This window comes from Salmo trutta, chromosome 13 (genome assembly GCF_901001165.1).
Source record: "Salmo trutta chromosome 13, fSalTru1.1, whole genome shotgun sequence".
NCBI classification, from domain to species: Eukaryota; Metazoa; Chordata; class Actinopteri; order Salmoniformes; family Salmonidae; genus Salmo; species Salmo trutta.
Genome location: NC_042969.1, coordinates 33,509,502 through 33,531,992, shown reverse-complemented (window position 1 = coordinate 33,531,992; position 22,491 = coordinate 33,509,502). Strand labels below are relative to the sequence as shown.

Here is a 22,491-nt window from a genome sequence, read left to right as displayed (position 1 = left end):
TCTGAGCTAACCCACTCCCAGCTTACCAACACACACAGCTCCTGTTGAAGTCCACAAACCTCTAACTAAGGCATATTGTAGCTTTAGCAAGACACTGTGAGAAGCATGTGGTCCTCTTCAACTGGTAGTTTGTCACACACACACACACACACACACACACACACACACACACACACACACACACACACACACACACACACACACACACACACACACACACACACACACACACACAACCGTTCCCCAGGGCTGAGAGACAGGAGGCTGAGTGAATTAGGGCTGGGGGTCCGCTGGCCACCACAGCTTGGTAAAACTCCTACCTGGCTTGTCATCCTGTTGTTATCAACATGTATTTCAATGCATCTGTGGTGTATCATCTGCACATGCCTGCTTGCATGAGACTACTGGTTGAAGCTACTGTGTGTGTGTGTGTGTGTGTGTGTGTGTGCGTGCGTGCGTGCGTGCATGACAATAAACCAGCGTGTGATCTGACTGTTAACAGGAAGCCCCTTATGTGATGTACAAGAAACACCAGATGAATCTGGAGGGGAATGACAGATATGAAGGCTACTGTGTCGATTTAGCTGCCGAAATTGCTAAACATGTGGGGATAAGATACAAACTGTCAGTAGTAGCAGATGGGAAGTATGGTGCGCGGGATCCAGACACCAAGACGTGGAACGGGATGGTGGGGGAACTGGTCTATGGGGTGAGTGGAGTCATCTCTAAGTCTCTCATTGATGTTCATTGTTACTTCACCAAAGAATGCGTCCCAAATATCCCTTCATTCCCTATATAGTGCACTACTTTTGACCAGGATCCATAGGGCTCTATATAGTGCACTATATAGGGAATAGAGTTCCATTTGGGATGCATTATTTGTTTAAACATTCACTACCAGCAGTTGAAAGAGAAAAGGTATGTCTTAACAATGTGATTGTGTTACAATGTTTATAGTCTGCCTCCTATTTTACATTTACGTCATTTAGCAGACGCTCTTATCCAGAGAGACTTACAGTAGTGTGTGCATACATTTTAATACATTCTTCCTACTGGTCCCCATGTGGGAGTCGAACCCAGAACCCTGACGCCATGCTCTACCAACTGACGTATATAAATGGATGATTTTGGAGCAGGGGACAGGGCTGTATAAAATGGATGATTTTGGAGCAGGGGAGAGGGCTGTATATAAAATGGATGATTTTGGAGCAGGGGAGAGGGCTGTATATTAAATGGATGGTTTTGGAGCAGGGGAGAGGGACGTATATAAAATGGATGATTTTAGAGCAGGGGAGAGGGACGTATATTAAATGGATGATAGAGGAGCAGGGGAGAGGGACGTATATAAAATGGATGATAGAGGAGCAGTGGAGAGGGCTGTATATTAAATGGATGATTGAGGAGCAGTGGAGAGGGACGTATATTAAATGGATGATAGAGGATCAGGGCCGAGGGCTGTATATAAAATGGATGATAGGGGATGCAGGGGAGAGGGACGTATATTAAATGGATGATTTTGGAGCAGGGGAGAGGGACATATATAAAATGGATGATTTTGGAGCAGGGGAGAGGGCTGTATATAAAATGGATGATAGAGGAACAGGGGAGAGGGCTGTATATTAAATGGATGATTGAGGAGCAGGGGAGAGGGCTGTATATAAAATGGATGATTTTGGAGCAGGGGAGAGGGACGTATGTAAAATGGATGATTTTGGAGCAGGGGAGAGGGCTGTATATAAAATGGATGATAGAGGAGCAGGGGAGAGGGACGTATATTAAATGGATGATAGAGGATCAGGGTCGAGGGCTGTATATAAAATGGATGATAGAGGAGCAGGGGAGAGGGATCTATATTAAATGGATGATTTTGGAGCAGGGGAGAGGGACATATATAAAATGGATGATAGAGGATCTGTGATTATGTCCATCACCATCCACTGTGTCACTGTGGTTATTTATGTCTATCACCATCCGTTAGTGTCACTGTGGCTATTTATGTCCATCACCATCCGTTAGTGTCACTGTGGTTATTTATGTCTATCACCATCCGTTAGTGTCACTGTGGCTATTTATGTCCATCACCATCCGTTAGTGTCACTGTGGCTATTTATGTCCATCACCAGCCACCGTGTCACTGTGGCTATTTATGTCCATCACCATCCGTTAGTGTCACTGTGGCTATTTATGTCCATCACCAGCCACCGTGTCAATGTGCTTATTTATGTCCATCACCAGCCACCGTATCAATGTGGTTATTCATGTCCATCACCAGCCACCGTGTCAATGTGGTTATTTATGTCCATCACCAGCCACCGTGTCAATGTGGTTATTTATGTCCATCACCAGCCACCGTGTCAATGTGGTTATTTATGTCCATCACCAGCCACCGTGTCAATGTGGTTATTTATGTCCATCACCAGCCACCGTGTCAATGTGGTTATTTATGTCCATCACCAGCCACCGTGTCAATGTGGTTATTTATGTCCATCACCAGCCACCGTGTCAATGTGGTTATTTATGTCCATCACCAGCCACCGTGTCAATGTGGTTATTTATGTCCATCACCAGTCACCGTGTCAATGTGGTTATTTATGTCCATCACCAGCCACTGTGTCAATGTGGCTATTTATGTCCATCACCAGCCACCGTGTCAATGTGGTTATTTATGTCCATCACCAGCCACCGTGTCAATGTGGTTATTTATGTCCATCACCAGCCACCGTGTCAATGTGGTTATTTATGTCCATCACCAGCCACCGTGTCAATGTGGTTATTTATGTCCATCACCAGCCGCTGTGTCAATGTGGCTATTTATGTCCATCACCAGCCACCGTGTCAATGTGGTTATTTATGTCCATCACCAGCCACCGTGTCAATGTGGTTATTTATGTCCATCACCAGCCACCGTGTCAATGTGGTTATTTATGTCCATCACCAGCCACCGTGTCAATGTGGTTATTTATGTCCATCACCAGCCACCGTGTCAATGTGGTTATTTATGTCCATCACCAGCCACCGTGTCAATGTGGTTATTTATGTCCATCACCCGCCACCGTGTCAATGTGGTTATTTATGTCCATCACCAGCCACCGTGTCAATGTGGTTATTTATGTGCATCACCAGCCACCGTGTCAATGTGGCTATTTATGTCCATCACCAGCCACCGTGTCAATGTGGTTATTTATGTCCATCACCAGCCACCGTGTCAATGTGGCTATTTATGTCCATCACCAGCCACCGTGTCAATGTGGTTATTTATGTCCATCACCAGCCACCGTGTCAATGTGGTTATTTATGTCCATCACCAGCCACCGTGTCAATGTGGTTATTTATGTCCATCACCAGCCACCGTGTCAATGTGGTTATTTATGTCCATCACCAGCCACCGTGTCAATGTGGTTATTTATGTCCATCACCAGCCACCGTGTCAATGTGGTTATTTATGTCCATCACCAGCCACCGTGTCAATGTGGTTATTTATGTCCATCACCAGCCACCGTGTCAATGTGGTTATTTATGTCCATCACCAGCCACCGTGTCAATGTGGTTATTTATGTGCATCACCAGCCACCGTGTCAATGTGGTTATTTATGTCCATCACCAGCCGCCGTGTCAATGTGGTTATTTATGTCCATCACCAGCCACCGTGTCAATGTGGTTATTTATGTCCATCACCAGCCGCCGTGTCAATGTGGCTATTTATGTCCATCACCAGCCACCGTGTCAATGTGGTTATTTATGTCCATCACCAGCCACCGTGTCAATGTGGTTATTTATGTCCATCACCAGCCACCGTGTCAATGTGGTTATTTATGTCCATCACCAGCCACCGTGTCAATGTGGTTATTTATGTCCATCACCAGCCACCGTGTCAATGTGGTTATTTATGTCCATCACCAGCCACCGTGTCAATGTGGTTATTTATGTCCATCACCCGCCACCGTGTCAATGTGGTTATTTATGTCCATCACCAGCCACCGTGTCAATGTGGTTATTTATGTGCATCACCAGCCACCGTGTCAATGTGGCTATTTATGTCCATCACCAGCCACCGTGTCAATGTGGTTATTTATGTCCATCACCAGCCACCGTGTCAATGTGGCTATTTATGTCCATCACCAGCCACCGTGTCAATGTGATTATTTATGTCCATCACCAGCCACCGTGTCAATGTGGCTATTTATGTCCATCACCAGCCACCGTGTCAATGTGGTTATTTATGTCCATCACCAGCCACCGTGTCAATGTGGCTATTTATGTCCATCACCAGCCACCGTGTCAGTGTGGCTATTTATGTCCATCACCAGCCACCGTGTCAATGTGGTTATTTATGTCCATCACCAGCCACCGTGTCAATGTGGCTATTTATGTCCATCACCAGCCACCGTGTCAATGTGGTTATTTATGTCCATCACCAGCCACCGTGTCAATGTGATTATTTATGTCCATCACCAGCCACCGTGTCAATGTGGCTATTTATGTCCATCACCAGCCACCGTGTCAATGTGGTTATTTATGTCCATCACCAGCCACCGTGTCAATGTGGTTATTTATGTCCATCACCAGCCACCGTGTCAATGTGGTTATTTATGTCCATCACCAGCCACCGTGTCAATGTGGTTATTTATGTCCATCACCAGCCACCGTGTCAATGTGGTTATTTATGTCCATCACCAGCCACCGTGTCAATGTGGTTATTTATGTCCATCACCAGCCACCGTGTCAATGTGGTTATTTATGTCCATCACCAGCCACCGTGTCAATGTGGTTATTTATGTCCATCACCAGCCACCGTGTCAATGTGGTTATTTATGTGCATCACCAGCCACCGTGTCAATGTGGTTATTTATGTCCATCACCAGCCACCGTGTCAATGTGGTTATTTATGTCCATCACCAGCCACCGTGTCAATGTGGTTATTTATGTCCATCACCAGCCACTGTGTCAATGTGGCTATTTATGTCCATCACCAGCCACCGTGTCAATGAGATTATTTATGTCCATCACCAGCCACCGTGTCAATGTGGCTATTTATGTCCATCACCAGCCACCGTGTCAATGTGGCTATTTATGTCCATCACCAGCCACCGTGTCAATGTGGTTACACGTGGGCAGTCAGGCCAAGCAGGTCTAATGATTGTGTAAAGGCTGGGTGACCTTCTGTCCAGGAAATTAATGTGATCTTAGCTGTCATTTAAAGGTTAGCCCTAAAACCCTGAAACTCTTTCTCTATGGCTGAGTGTTCTCTTCTCTATTGATTGACCGTTATCACGGACACCGTTAGACTTAAGTGGTTATATTATAGCACTGCTGCCTAGGCTACGATCACCGTGTCCACAGGGTACAGAAACATCCCAATAACGCCTTCATTGCGTTTATTGTTGTATTTCCCCACCGTTTCAACTTCTACGAAACGTTCTCTCCTCATGTTGCTTTATCACGCTTTTTTCTTCTTCTACTCATTTATTTGTAGAAACACAATGCTTTAGGCCACAATACAAAGACATGTACTTTACGAATCACTGCCTGTGAACAAAAGCTGCTGTTTGATGAATTGCGTCGTATGCTACACCCAAGCTCCAGCAGTAACTTGTGTCTTAATTCATTAGAGATTCATTCTCTTCTTCTGCTGTTTTTTTAACAAAGTAAGAAAGCCCATCGTTTTGATAGTGCCACCACCACTTTCAAGGATGTGTTTTGGTAAGAAGCCATGATGGGGAGGAGGGAAAGAAAGAAAGAACGACAGAATGAAAGAAAGAGAGAAAGAAAGAATGACAGAATGAAAGAAAGAGAGAAAGGAAGAACGACAGAAAGAAAGAAAGAACGACAGAAAGCAAGATGAAAGAGATGAAAGGGAGCTTGGAAGATAAAAATAATGTAGATGACAAAAGTCTTGTCTCGTCTCTTCCGGGCATGGAGGCGCTCTGAATGGGATGGGAGGGAGGAATGCTGAAGTGGAGGGGTTTCTTCACACCGGCTTGGGTTACTGTGTTTCTCCCACAATAACCACTTGAAAGGCTGTCATTTAAATCAGAGCTGTTTTATACTGTTAGACACATCTACATAACAGTTACACTGGTGTATATATTTACTGTTGTGTTACAGAAAGATTATCAGCAACTATTATTCATCTGCTCTGAAAAGCCTTGGCTGCATCTCACATCCCAAATGGCACCCTATTCCCTACCTGTGCACCACTTTGGACAGGGCCCATAGGGAATAGGCTACCATTTGGGACACAGGACATATGCTTGTTTTGGGGGATATTTCCCCTGCCTGTGTTACAAATAAATAACGTATTCCCTTTAATTAGCTATGTATATACAAATTATTTTAGGATTTATTGACACTAACTGTGAGTTTCATGAACTGAAGATAAACGGAAAAGGATTTCTGTAATAAACGTTTTTCTTCGTACACCTGCAAAGTTTCCAGCCTGTTCTTAGCATCCCTCTGGTTAGACCCAATCAGTCTCCCACAGTCTGAAAGCTTTAAACTAACTAGACAGGGATAGACACTGCGCCATGGGGTGCTACATATTTCACATCTGACTCATACACCCATTTATGTGTTGCTAGTTATGCCCAATCTGTGTCTAGAAAACTTTTTGGGAAAGGTGAACATGAAATGTTTGAAAAACTTTTTGCTTTTTTCTCCCTCTCTTCTCTGATTGTGGAAATATTTGTTGTAGAACTCAATATAGTACACATTCTACACATTATTCATATTTCTTTGATGTTGTTGTTGTGTTGACTAAAAGCATCCTGAGGCACAGACTGTTCAAGCGTTTCCTTTTCCTCTTCATGATGTTTTGTTTTGTCCGCTTTGAGAATATAAAGCAGAACCATAGGCCAATATTTGAAGAAACTGTCCGTAAGTTATATAAGGAGCTTCATTTAACAAACACATTTTCATTTCATTCTACCTCAAGTCATAGGTTAGTCTGAATCCAGCAACAGTGATACATAATATCTAGATAAAAAAACATATCTCAGCTGGAACCAAACTAACCCACTACGTGTTTCTGTTTCCAGAGAGCAGATATAGCTGTGGCACCTCTCACCATAACCCTGGTTCGTGAGGAAGTGATCGACTTCTCCAAGCCCTTCATGTCTCTGGGCATCTCCATCATGATCAAGAAGCCCCAGAAGTCTAAACCCGGGGTGTTCTCCTTCCTGGACCCGCTGGCCTATGAGATATGGATGTGTATCGTGTTCGCCTACATCGGTGTCAGCGTGGTCCTGTTCCTGGTCAGCCGTTTCAGCCCTTATGAGTGGAACCTGGATGAACAGGATGAGACCAAAGACCCCCAGACACCTCCAGATCCTCCCAACGACTTTGGCATCTTCAACTCTCTGTGGTTCTCTCTGGGAGCCTTCATGCAGCAAGGATGTGAGATATCACCCAGGTAGGAAATGATCTGATCTAGAAATAAAACGGGCATCATAGGTCTGACCTACAAATACAATGGGGTAGAAATACACTACCAGCTCTCACAGTCTCACATCATAATTCAACATTCATCCATGTTTCTCAAATGTCAAATTTCAAAGTTATTCCAAACGTGAAGTATTTTATCCCTGGATTCGAACATGCAATCTTTTGAATCAGATGCATACACCCATCTGCATCCCCGTCCACAACACCGTAGCAAAACCGAAACAGCACTCACTGTTGCCTCTAGTGGCCGGTTTCTACTTCATCTCCCGATGTCCTCAGACATGGATGGACGTCCAATACTGACTTGTATCACGGTTGACCTGGATGGAAATGCCATGGTGTTGATCTAATGTAATAATACCATGGTGTTGATCTAATGTTAAAATACCATGGGGTTGATCTAATGTTAAAATACCATGGGGTTGATCTAATGTAATAATACCATGGTGTTGATCTAATGTAATAATACCATGAGGTTGATCTAATGTTAAAATACCATGGGGTTGATCTAATGTTAAAATACCATGGGGTTGATCTAATGTTAAAATACCATGGTGTTGATCTAATGTAATAATACCATGGTGTTGATCTAATGTTAAAATACCATGGGGTTGATCTAATGTAATAATACCATGGTGTTGATCTAATGTTAAAATACCATGGGGTTGATCTAATGTTAAAATACCATGGGGTTGATCTAATGTAATAATACCATGGGGTTGATCTAATGTAATAATACCATGGTGTTGATCTAATGTAAGAATACCATGGTGTTGATCTAATGTAATAATACCATGGGGTGGATCTAATGTAATAATACCATGGGGTTGATCTAATGTTAAAATACCATGGTGTTGATCTAATGTTAAAATACAATGGTGTTGATCTAATGTTAAAATACCATGGGGTTGATCTAATGTTAAAATACCATGGGGTTGATCTAATGTTAAAATACCATGGTGTTGATCTAATGTAAAAATACCATGGTGTTGATCTAATGTAAAAATACCATGGGGTTGATCTAATGTAAAAATACCATGGTGTTGATCTAATGTAAAAATACCATGGTGTTGATCTAATGTAAAAATACCATGGGGTTGATCTAATGTTAAAATACAATGGTGTTGATCTAATGTAAACATACCATGGTGTTGATCTAATGTTAAAATACCATGGGGTTGATCTAATGTAAAAATACAATGGTGTTGATCTAATGAAAAATACCATGTTGTTGATCTAATGTTAAAATACCATGGGGTTGATCTAATGTACAAATACCATGGGGTGGATCTAATGTTAAAATACCATGGGGTTGATCTAATGTAATAATACCATGGTGTTGATCTAATGTTAAAATACCATGGTGTTGATCTAATGTTAAAATACCATGGGGTTGATCTAATGTTAAAATACCATGGTGTTGATCTAATGTTAAAATACCATGGGGTTGATCTAATGTAATAATACCATGGTGTTGATCTAATGTAATAATACCATGGTGTTGATCTAATGTTAATACAATGGTGTTGATCTAATGTAATAATACCATGGTGTTGATCTAATGTTAAAATACCATGGTGTTGATCTAATGTAATAATACAATGGTGTTGATCTAATGTTAAAATACCATGGTGTTGATCTAATGTAAAAATACCATGGTGTTGATCTAATGTTAAAATACCATGGTGTTGATCTAATGTAAAAATACCATGGTGTTGATCTAATGTTAAAACACCATGGTGTTGATCTAATGTAAAAATACCATGGTGTTCATCTAATGTTAAAATACCATGGTGTAGATCTAATGTAAAAATACCATGGTGTTGATCTAATGTTAAAATACCATGGGGTTGATCTAATGTAAAAATACCATGGTGTTGATCTAATGTTAAAATACCATGGTGTTGATCTAATGTAAAAATACCATGGTGTTGATCTAATGTTAAAATACCATGGTGTTGATCTAATGTTAAAATACCATGGGGTTGATCTAATGTTAAAATACAATGGGGTTGATCTAATGTTAAAATACAATGGTGTTGATCTAATGTTAAAATACCATGGGGTTGATCTAATGTTAAAATACCATGGGGTTGATCTAATGTAAAAAATACCATTTGGTTGATCTAATGTTAAAATACAATGGTGTTGATCTAATGTAAAAATACCATGATGTTGATCTAATGTAAAAATACCATGGGGTTGATCTAATGTTAAAATACCATGGGGTTGATCTAATGTTAAAATACCATGGGGTTGATCTAATGTAAAAATACCATGGTGTTGATCTAATGTTAAAATACCATGCGGTTGATCTAATGTTAAAATACCATGGTGTTGATCTAATGTAATAATACCATGGTGTTGATCTAATGTTAAAATACAATGGTGTTGATCTAATGTAAAAATACCATGGGGTTGATCTAATGTTAAAATACCATCGGGTTGATCTAATGTTAAAATACCATGGGGTTGATCTAATGTTAAAATACCATGGGATTGATCTAATGTTAAAATACCATGGGGTTGATCTAATGTTAAAAGACAATGGTGTTGATCTAATGTAATAATACCATGTGGTTGATCTAATGTTAAAATGCCATGGTGTTGATCTAATGTAATAATACCATGGTGTTGATCTAATGTTAAAATACCATGGGGTTGATCTAATGTTAAAATACCATGGGGTTGATCTAATGTTAAATTACCATGGGGTTGATCTAATGTAAAAAATACCATGGTGTTGATCTAATGTTAAAATACCATGGGGTTGATCTAATGTTAAAATACAATGGTGTTGATCTAATGTTAAAATACAATGGGGTTGATCTAATGTTAAAATACCATGGGGTTGATCTAATGTAAAAAATACCATTTGGTTGATCTAATGTTAAAATACAATGGTGTTGATCTAATGTAAAAATACCATGGTGTTGATCTAATGTAAAAATACCATGGGGTTGATATAATGTTAAAATACCATGGGGTTGATCTAATGTTAAAATACCATGGTGTTGATCTAATGTTAAAATACCATGGGGTTGATCTAATGTTAAAATACCATGGTGTTGATCTAATGTTAAAACACCATGGTGTTGATCTAATGTTAAAATACCATGGTGTTGATCTAATGTTAAAATACCATGGTGTTGATCTAATGTAAAAATACCATGGTGTTGATCTAATGTAAAAATACCATGGGGTTGATCTAATGTAAAAATACCATGGTGTTGATCTAATGTAATAATACCATGGTGTTGATCTAATGTTAAAATACCATGGTGTTGATCTAATGTAATAATACCATGGTGTTGATCTAATGTAAAAATACCATGGGGTTGATCTAATGTTAAAATACCATGGTGTTGATCTAATGTAATAATACCATGGTGTTGATCTAATGTAAAAATACCATGGTGTTGATCTAATGTAATAATACCATGTTGTTGATCAAATGTAATAATACAAGGGTGTTGATCTAATGTTAAAATACCATGGGGTTGATCTAATGTTAAAATACCATGGGGTTGATCTAATGTAATAATACCATGGTGTTGATCTAATGTTAAAATACCATGGGGTTGATCTAATGTAAAAATACCATGGGGTTGATCTAATGTTAAAATACCATGGTGTTGATCTAATGTTAAAATACCATGGGGTTGATCTAATGTTAAAATACCATGGTGTTGATCTAATGTAAAAATACCATGGTGTTGATCTAATGTAAAAATACCATGGGGTTGATCTAATGTTAAAATACAATGGTGTTGATCTAATGTAAACATACCATGGTGTGGATCTAATGTTAAAATACCATGGGGTTGATCTAATGTAAAAATACAATGGTGTTGATCTAATGAAAAATACCATGTTGTTGATCTAATGTTAAAATACCATGGGGTTGATCTAATGTACAAATACCATGGGGTGGATCTAATGTTAAAATACCATGGGGTTGATCTAATGTTAAAATACCATGGGGTTGATCTAATGTTAAAATACCATGGGGTTGATCTAATGTACAAATACCATGGTGTTGATCTAATGTTAAAATACCATGGTGTTGATCTAATGTTAAAATACCATGGGGTTGATCTAATGTAATAATACCATGGTGTTGATCTAATGTAATAATACCATGGTGTTGATCTAATGTAATAATACCATGGTGTTGATCTAATGTAAAAATACAATGGTGTTGATCTAATGTTAAAATACCATGGGGTTGATCTAATGTTAATACAATGGTGTTGATCTAATGTCAAATCAAATCAAAATCAAATTTATTTATATAGCCCTTCGTACATCAGCTGAAATCTCAAAGTGCTGTACAGAAACCCAGCCTAAAACCCCAAACAGCAAGCAATGCATGTGAAAGAAGCACGGTGGCTGGGAAAAACTCCCTAGGAAAAACTCCTGAGAAAGGCCAAAAACCTAGTAAGAAACCTAGAGAGGAACCAGGCTATGAGGGGTGGCCAGTCCTCTTCTGGCTGTGCCGGGTGGATATTATAACAGAACATAGTCAAGATGTTAAAATGTTCGTAAATGACCAGCATGGTCAAATAATAATAATCATAGTAATTGTCGAGGGTGCAACAAGCACGTCCGGTGAACAGGTCAGGGTTCCGTAGCCGCAGGCAGAACAGTTGAAACTGGAGCAGCAGCATGGCCAGGTGGACTGGGGACAGCAAGGAGTCATCATGCCAGGTAGTCCTAGGGCTCAGGTCCTCCGAGAGAAAGAAAGAAAGAAAGAAAGAGAGAATTAGAGAGAGCATATTTACATTCACACAGGACACCGGATAAGACAAGAGAATACTCCAGATGTAACAGACTGACCCTAGCCCCCCGACACATAAACTACTGCAGCATAAATACTGGAGGCTGAGACAGGAGGGATCAGAAGACACTGTGGCCCCATCCGATGATACCCCCGGACAGGGCCAAACAGGCAGGATATAACCCCACCCACTTTGCCAAAGCACAGCCCCCCACACCACTAGAGGGATATCTACAACCACCAACTTACCGTCCGAAGACAAGGCCGAGTATAGCCCACAAAGATGTCCGCCACGGCACAACCCAAGGGGGGGGCGCCAACCCAGACAGGAAGACCACGTCAGTGGCTCAACCTACTCAAGTGACGCACCCCTCCCATGGACGGCATGGAAGAACACCAGTAAGTCAGTGACTCAGCCCCTGTAAAAGGGTTAGAGGCAGAGAATCCCAGTGGGAAGAGGGGAACCGACAAGGCAGAGACAGCAAGGGCGGTTCGTTGCTCCAGCCTTTCCGTTCACCTTCACACTCCTGGGCCAGACTATACTTAATCATAGGACCTACTGAAGAGATAAGTCTTCAGTAAAGACTTAAAGGTTGAGACTGAGTCTGCGTCTCTCACATGGGTAGGCAGACCATTCCATAAAAATGGAGCTCTATAGGAGAAAGCCCTACCTCCAGCCGTTTGCTTAGAAATTCTAGGGACAATTAGGAGGCCTGCGTCTTGTGACCGTAGCGTACGTGTAGGTATGTACGGCAGGACCAAATCGGAAAGATAGGTAGGAGCAAGCCCATGTAATGCTTTGTAGGTTAGCAGTAAAACCTTGAAATCAGCCCTTGCCTTAACAGGAAGCCAGTGTAGGGAAGCTAGCACTGGAGTAATATGATCAAATTTTTTGGTTCTAGTCAGGTAAAAATACCATGGGGTTGATCTAATGTTAAAATACCATGGTGTTGATCTAATGTTAAAATACCATGGGGTTGATCTAATGTTAAAATACCATGGGGTTTATCTAATGTTAAAATACAATGGTGTTGATCTAATGTAAAAATACCATGGTGTTGATCTAATGTTAAAATACCATGCGGTTGATCTAATGTTAAAATACAATGGTGTTGATCTAATGTTAAAATACCATGGTGTTGATCTAATGTTAAAATACCATGGGGTTGATCTAATGTTAAAATACCATGGTGTTGATCTAATGTAAAAATACCATGGTGTTGATCTAATGTAATAATACCATGGTGTTGATCTAATGTAAAAATACCATGGTGTTGATCTAATGTTAAAATACCATGGGGTTGATCTAATGTTAAAATACCATGGGGTTGATCTAATGTTAAAATACCATGGGGTTGATCTAATGTTAAAATACCATGGTGTTGATCTAATGTTAAAATACCATGGGGTTGATCTAATGTTAAAATACCATGGGGTTGATCTAATGTTAAAATACCATGGTGTTGATCTAATGTTAAAATACCATGGGGTTGATCTAATGTTAAAATACAATGGTGTTGATCTAATGTTAAAATACAATGGGGTTGATCTAATGTTAAAATACCATGGGGTTGATCTAATGTAAAAAATACCATTTGGTTGATCTAATGTTAAAATACAATGGTGTTGATCTAGTGTAAAAATACCATGATGTTGATCTAATGTAAAAATACCATGGGGTTGATCTAATGTTAAAATACCATGGGGTTGATCTAATGTAAAAATACCATGGTGTTGATCTAATGTAATAATACCATGGTGTTGATCTAATGTTAAAATACCATGGTGTTGATCTAATGTAATAATACCATGGTGTTGATCTAATGTAAAAATACCATGGGGTTGATCTAATGTAATAATACCATGGTGTTGATCTAATGTTAAAATACCATGGTGTTGATCTAATGTTAAAATACCATGGGGTTGATCTAATGTTAAAATACCATGGTGTTGATCTAATGTAAAAATACCATGGGGTTGATCTAATGTTAAAATACCATGTGGTTGATCTAATGTAATAATACCATGGGATTGATCTAATGTTAAAATACCATGGTGTTGATCTAATGTAAAAATACCATGGTGTTGATCTAATGTTAAAATACCATGGGATTGATCTAATGTTAAAATACCATGGGGTTGATCTAATGTTAAAAGACAATGGTGTTGATCTAATGTAATAATACAATGTGGTTGATCTAATGTTAAAATACAATGGTGTTGATCTAATGTAAAAATACCATGGGGTTGATCTAATGTAAAAATACCATGGTGTTGATCTAATGTTAAAATACAATGGTGTTGATCTAATGTAATAATACCATGGTGTTGATCTAATGTAATAATACCATGGGGTTGATCTAATGTTAAAATACCATGGGGTTGATCTAATGTTAATATACCATGGGGTTGATCTAATGTAATAATACCATATGTAGATTGGAATCGTGTGCTTCTTCTCTTCAATAGAATACAATAGGCTATCTGCCGATGCTCCAAAATAGATCCAATATAGCTGTAAAATAGCTGTACAATATCTCCAATATAGCTCCAATATAGCTGTAATATAGCTGTAAAATAGCTGTAAAATAGCTCTAAAATAGCTCCAATATAGCTCCAAAATAACTCTAATATAGCTGTAAAGTAGCTCTAATGTAGCTCTAAAATAGCTCCAATATAGCTCTAATATAGCTCCAATATAGCTCCAAAATAGCTCCAATATAACTCCAATATAGCTGTAAAGTAGCTCTAATATAGCTCTAAAATAGCTGTAAAGTAGCTCCCATATAGCTCTAAAATAGCTCCAATATAGCTCCAAAATAGCTCTAATATAGCTGTAAGGTAGCTCTAAAATACTCCAATATAGCTCCAATATAGCTCTAATATAGCTGTAAAGTAGCTCTAATATGGCTCTAATATAGCTCTAAAATAGCTGTACAATTGCTCCAATATAGCTCTAAAATAGCTCCAAAATAGCACTAATATAGCTGTAAAGTAGCTCTAAAATAGCTCCAATATAGCTCCAATATAGCTCTAAAATAGCTCCAATATAGCTCCAATATAGCTCCAATATAGCTGTAAAGTAGCTCTAATATAGCTCTAAAATAGCTCCAATATAGCTGTAAAATAGCTCCAATATAGCTCTAAAATAGCTCGGATATAGCTCGGATATAGCTCCAATATAGCTCCGAGGGGGGTTCAAGGGTGTGTGTGTTGGGGGAGGGGGGATGACTGGGAGTAGAGTCTGAGGGGGGTTCGAGGGTGTGTTTGTTTTGGTGGAGGGGGGATGACTGGGAGTAGAGTCTAAAGGGGGGTTTGAGGGTGTGTGTGTTGGGAAGGGGAGGGATGACTGGGAGTAGAGTCTGAGGGGGGTTCGAGGGTGTGTGTGTGTTGGGGAGGAGGGGGTGACTGGAAGTAGAGTCTGAGGGGGGTTCGAGGATGTGTGTGTGTGTTGGGGGAGGGGAATATACTATTAGAATATACTGACTCAGCTTTAGGTTTTTCTAGCCAGGCTAACCAAGAATTTTATGGTCTTACAGACGATGTTCCAGTGAGCTGAGTCTGTAGCTTTAGATGCAGTGGTGCATCCCCTGTAGTGTATTTACTGCCATTATCTCCTACTATATGGGATGGACAGACACCAGCTGGGTGTACAAACTCTGGTAATGGCACCTCTCTCTAATGTGTTGTTAATGCTCCCTCTCTATCTCCCTCTCCCTCTGTTTCCTTCCCTCTCTATCCCTCTCTCCATCTGTTTCCTTCCCTCTCTATCTCCCTCTCCCTTTGTTTCCTTCCCTCTCTATCCCTCTCTCCTTCTGTTTCCTTCCTTCTCTATCTCTCTCTCCCTTTGTTTCCTTCCCCCTCTCTCTGTTTCATCCTAACCCCTCTCTATCTCCCTCTCCCTCTGTTTCCTTCCCTCTCTCTCTATCTCCCTCTGTTTCCTTTCCTCTCCCTCTGTTTCCTTCCCTCCCCCTCTGTTTCCTCCTCTCTCTCTCTCCCTCTCTCTCGGTTTCATCCTACCCTCTCTCTCTCTCTCCCCCTCTCTCTCCCTCTCTCTCTCTCGGTTTCATCCTACCCTCTCTCTCTCTCTCCCCCCTCTCTCTCCCTCTCTCTCCCTCTCTCTCGGTTTCATCCTACCCTCTCGCTCTCTCTCTCTCTCCCCCCTCTCTCTCCCTCTCTTTCCCTCTCTCTCTCTCGGTTTCATCCTACCCTCTCTCTCTCTCCCCCCTCTCTCTCCCTCTCTCTCCCTCTCTCTCGGTTTCATCCTACCCTCTCTCTCTCTCTCTCCCCTCTCTCTCCCTCTCTCCCCCCTCTCTCTCCCCTCCCCCCCTCTCTCTCTCTCTGTTTCTCTCTCTCTGTCTCCGTATCTCTCTCTCTCAGGTCCCTATCAGGGAGAATAGTAGGGGGCGTGTGGTGGTTTTTCACTCTCATCATCATCTCCTCCTATACGGCCAACCTGGCTGCTTTCCTCACAGTGGAGAGGATGGTGTCCCCCATAGAGAGTGCTGAGGACCTGGCTAAACAGACTGAGATCGCCTACGGAACTCTGGATGCTGGTTCCACCAAAGAGTTCTTCAGGGTGAGTAAAGAAACACTGAAATCTTGTGGCTAACAACTGGTCCATCAGCTAGTTGGTACACCGGGTTGATCATCTAGGGAAAGTGGTCATTCAGGGACCAATCCTATCTTCCACTTAAAGTCAAATTTTCACTTATTCTCCCATTGACATCAATGTATGACTTAAGTGAAAGTTAGGATTTGACCTTCAGCAATTACTGCTGGTAACTCGGTACAACAGGCTGGTCGGCTAGTTTTAGTACAAATGGTCAATCGGTAAAGTACTGTGGCAGAAAACATTGTAAAAAGAGAGTGTTTTGGTCTGATATCATGTGAGTTGATATTGCTATTATGGCTTAATGTCACCTCAGACATCAAGTCCCTGAAAAGTCTTCAGTACAGGCGTTAACACTATCTCTGACAAAAGCCACCCTGTGTCTCTATCCAAACCTCAGAACAGGTCATCAGAACTGTCGAGAAGCAGAGGAGCGCATAAAGTTCTTCCTGAAACGTTGTGACGTCACTTGAATGGTGAATTTATGCAGCGGCGATTCGGTTGTCCTGGCCTTGTCCAACCTTGAGACAGTTAGTCTGGTCAGCAGAAAGTCTGATTGCTAACAACGTGTCTAACACACACACACACACACACACACACACACACACACACACACACACACACACACACACACACGCACACAGACACACTCTCTCTGAGGTGATGAAACAGAGGCCTAATCAGAGAGTCCACATCAGCCCTACAGTAACTCAGAGGGGTCAGTTCACCAAACCTAATTAGCTGGCTGTGGCTGCATGGTAAATTGGAGCTGATGAATAATGGGTCTCCAGGCCAAATAGAGCAGAGGAGATGGAAGGAAGCCATATGTCCGCTGGCAGAGAGGGACCGACGAGCCAATTAAGTTATAACTTATTAACCAAATTCTCATCCGAGAGTTCATCCATCCTCTTATCAGCGTACATACAATACAACACAGCACGTTGTGCCAGAGTGGAGGAGCTAGATTACAATGTACTGTAACACATCACTGTGATACTGGAATATACAGCTAGTGCAAACACTGAAGAGAGCGAATGGGAACTAGAGCAAGTGAATTGAAACAGTATGGACATCTTGCAAGAAGTGGCCACTACATTGTGCCAGTGTGGAGGAGTTAGGTTAGAACAGGTGCCATCTAGAACCTAAAAGGGTTTGAAGAACCCTTTTTTTTGGTTCCAGGTAGAACCCTTTTGGTTCCAGCTAGAGCCCTTTTAGATTCCATGTAGAGCCGTTTCTACAGAGGGTTCTAACTGGAACCAGAAAGGATTCTACCTGGAACCAAAAAGAGGGAAATGGGGAAATCCAAAGAACCCCTTTTGGAACCCTTTTTTCTAACAGCGTACTGTATCACATTGTTGTGATAATGGGAATATGTTATGATGTAGTCTAAAATCTCCAGTACTGTTTAGACAATGAAGAGGCAGACAGAGCCAGAGTGGGTCTACTAAAGCCTTATATCTTATTATGAAAAGTGGTAATTAGGGAATGTGTATGTAATGTGTAGGTCAAAAACACCCCCACGGCATGATGCAGCCACCACCATCATGCTTCACCATTGGGATGGTGCCAGGTTTCCTCTTGGCATTCTAGTGGACGGGACGCTTCTTTGTAAAAAAAATAATGTATATACTAATAATAATAATTTGCTTTTTGGTCTTAATTTAAGGTTAGAGTTAGACATAGACATGTTATCTGTCTATTTCATCCATCCCAGTCATCCCCCCCTCCCCCAACACACACACCCTCTAACCCCCCTCGGACTCTACTCCCAGTCACCCCCTCCCCCCCCCCCCCCAACACACACATCCTCTAACCCCCCTCGGACTCTACTCCCAGTCACCCCCCCCCAACACACACACCCTCTAACCCCCCTCGGATTCTACTCCGTCACCCCCCCCCCCCAACACACACATCCTCTAACCCCCCTCGGACTCTACACCCACACTGATCTTAACAAACCACATGAACAACATCTGTTTGATATGCAGAACACTGGACACAGCCAGGGACTAACATAGAGAATGAATACTGTAGAAGAGTGTGTGTTTACTGTTACACATACACACACAATTACTGAGGCCTGGTTGGGGAGTTCCAGACAGATTCCACGTATTCCATATAATGAGTGTCCTAGTTCCAGCCGGAGCCTTCAGAGTACACATGACGTGTGTAGCGTTGTTCCACAGGACTTTAATTAAAACTTGGAGCGAGAGACTGACAAGGGGAAAAACACTGATTAATGAGCTCAAGTTGTGTGTGTGCAAAAAAGTGTGTGCGTGTGTGTGTGCATGTGTGTGCGTGTGCGTGCGTGTGTGCGTGGAAACATTTTCACTCCCACTTGTATGCATCCAAAGTTCTCTCCCAGATATTGTTTGCTGATGATACAAGTGTGTTTTAGTGTCACAGAGATCTCAATGACCTTATTAATGTTAATGATGAACTGTGTAATATCACAAAGTGGTTTAAAATCAACAAAATGTCACTGAATCTTAAAAACTATTTTTTTAATTATCTAGTCCAAAGAGCAGAGAATTCAATCCAGACTATTTATCCAGCTTATATATCGAGACTCTATCGGGTCCATATTGATAATATTCCTGTTGATTAAGCCTGTACAACACACTTCCTTGGTATTTTAATTGATGATAAATTGTCATGGAAACCACACAAAGACAATAACCTCTAAGATCGCCAAAAATACGGGGATACATGTCAAAATCATACTACACTACTATCAGTCTGTCGTCTGCAGAAACACTCTGTAAGAATAACATGGGCCAGCACACAACATACTACACTCTATCAGTCTGTCGTCTGCAGAAACACTCTGTAAGAATAACATTATCTGCCGGCTTTAGAATCAATTCAGCGTCACTTTTCAAACTATTAGCACTGCTGAATATTTATCAAATAATTTATCTTCAAGTTGCTCAATTTGTTACCGACTCTTTAAAATAATTATGACCCTCTTTCGTCAAAAACTATTTCACAGTCACATATGAATTCCACAACTACTCAACAAGAAACAGACAACAGCTCCGTCAACCACATGCAAAAAGAGGCCTTGTGATCTGGAGTGATCTGAACTCACTCCCGCCAGATCTTGCCAAGCTATCCCCATCATTGTTTTAAGAAATGGTTTAAGAGGCAGCTACTGTCCATCACAGCTGTACATCCTTAGTAGACTTTCTGCTGGGATTTTATGTTATTTTACCCCGTTTGCGTTTATTTTATCTTTTATTTGTGTGATTTATTTTTTAATTGTTATTTTTTTACTGAACATATTGTTGTCATTTTATAACTGTGTAGAACATGTCTTTGTATTTGTGCTAATAAACTAAATTATGCAGCAAGGATGGAGAGCGCTACAAAATAAATAGAAATTGACAGAGAATGATGTGCAAAACATGGGGGTACTATTTGTGTTCCACATTACAAGTTTCTCTCTCTCTCTCTAGCAAACTAGATTCACTGTACATGTAGTCCTGCAGACAGTTTATGTCTTTTGAAAATAATTACCCAATTAGAAAATCATTTCCAAAATGTGTAGAGAGTTAGTATATCCAAAAAGCCCTGATGTCTCCTCCTCTCCTCTCACCAAGTGGGACAGCTGGCAAGGGAGAGTGGGAGAGACAGGACTGTTGAGCCCAGTGGATGGCTGCAGGGTTCTGGGCTGTTGGCCCCTAGTCTCTCCTCTCTCCTGTCTCTGCCTCTTCTTCAGACTAACCTGTCATCTCTCCTGTCTCTGCCTCTTCTTTAGACTAACCTGTCATCTCTCCTGTCTCTGCCTCTTCTTCAGACTAACCTGTCATCTCTCCTGTCTCTTCCTCTTCTTCAGACTAACCTGTCATCTCTCCTGTCTCTTCCTCTTCTTCAGACTAACCTGTCATCTCTCCTGTCTCTTCCTCTTCTTCAGACTAACCTGTCATCTCTCCTGTCTCTTCCTCTTCTTCAGACTAACCTGTCATCTCTCCTGTCTCTTCCTCATCTTCAGACTAACCTGTCATCTCTCCTGTCTCTTCCTCTTCTTCAGACTAACCTGTCATCTCTCCTGTCTCTTCCTCTTCTTCAGACTAACCTGTCATCTCTCCTGTCTCTGCCTCTTCTTCAGACTAACCTGTCCTCTCTCCTGTCTCTGCCTCTTCTTCAGACTAACCTGTCATCTCTCCTGTCTCTTCCTCTTCTTCAGACTAACCTGTCATCTCTCCTGTCTCTTCCTCTTCTTCAGACTAACCTGTCATCTCTCCTGTCTCTTCCTCTTCTTCAGACTAACCTGTCATCTCTCCTGTCTCTTCCTCTTCTTCAGACTAACCTGTCATCTCTCCTGTCTCTGCCTCTTCTTCAGACTAACCTGTCATCTCTCCTGTCTCTTCCTCTTCTTCAGACTAACCTGTCATCTCTCCTGTCTCTTCCTCTTCTTCAGACTAACCTGTCATCTCTCCTGTCTCTGCCTCTTCTTCACACTAGCCTATCATATCTCCTTTCTCCTGTCTGTGCCTCTTCTTCAGACTAACCTGTCATCTCTCCTGTCTCTGCATCTTCTTCAGACTAGCCTGTCATCTCTCCTTTCTCCTGTCTGTGCCTCTTCTTCAGACTAGCCTGTCATCTCTCTTCTCTCTTGGCTGTGCCTCTTCTCCAGCCTCTCCTCTTCAGTGTGCCTAGCCTCCAGCAAGTATGTCAGTTCTATCTGCACCTGGAGCCTCAGTGAGACAGATGGCTGCTGACTTCATGTTGTACTCCTTCAACAATAACAACTGGCACTGCTTAGCTAAATATTTTGCTGCCATATTTGTTCTGCAGCTCATTGAATGGTTGTATGTTGGGGTGATGACGCTAAAGTCCATAAACTGTACCTCATTTTGATCATGAGTTTAAGCAGAGGCTATAGTAATGCTTAAATATTTAAATAGAGCTCGGTGGGTAGGTGTAGTTAATGAATCCCTGAGGCTAAATGAATAGAGCTCGACGGGTACGTATAGTTAATGAATCCCTGAGGCTAAATGAATAGAGCTCGGCGGTTATGTATAGTTAATGAATCCCTGAGGCTAAATGAATAGAGCTCGGCAGGTATGTATAGTTAATGAATCCCTGAGGCTAAATGAATAGAGCTCGGCGGGTATGTATACTTGATGAATCCCTGAGGCTAAATGAATAGAGCTCGGCGGGTATGTATAGTTAATGAATCCCTGAGGCTAAATGTAATATAATACAGCAGGAAACAAAACAACCATAGACATGGAATCATTGACATTATATCACACCTTTATTAATGATTATTAGAGTGATGGGGAGGACTGATGTTTGTATTGCATTACCTGGGAAGATTAACATCATGAAAGACTGTGTCTGAAATGTTACCCTAGCCGCTATGTAGTGCACTACTTTTGACCAAGGCCCATAGGGTTAAAAGTTGTGTACAACATAGGGAATAAGGTGCCATTTGTCATATATATACAAGTCAACCGTACAAAGCCCTGTCCTTTATCACAGAACAATAAAGGAATACTAACTGCTCAAAGTATTTAAAAAAAAAAAATTGTAACCTTTATTTAACAATGCAAGTCAGTTAATATCAAATTCTTCTTTACAATGATGACCTATACCTGCCAAACCCGGGCCAATTGTGCGCCGCCAAATGGGACTCCCAATCACGATAGAG

General features: G+C 41.2%; 1 protein-coding gene across 5 annotated transcripts in view; it reads left to right on the top strand.

Annotated features, from left to right (window-relative positions):
• The window catches only part of LOC115205680 (glutamate receptor 3), a 241,097-nt gene that overhangs the window by 192,076 nt on the left and 26,530 nt on the right, over positions 1-22,491 (top strand). For 4 of the 5 annotated variants that reach the window (XM_029771903.1, XM_029771904.1, XM_029771907.1 and 1 more), the window contains exons 10-12: positions 503-709; positions 7,035-7,408; positions 16,601-16,799. In XM_029771903.1, coding sequence (XP_029627763.1) covers positions 503-709; positions 7,035-7,408; positions 16,601-16,799 — 780 coding nt within the window. The remainder of the gene's footprint in view (positions 1-502; positions 710-7,034; positions 7,409-16,600; positions 16,800-22,491) is intronic. The other variant, XM_029771906.1, reaches the window with a different exon arrangement.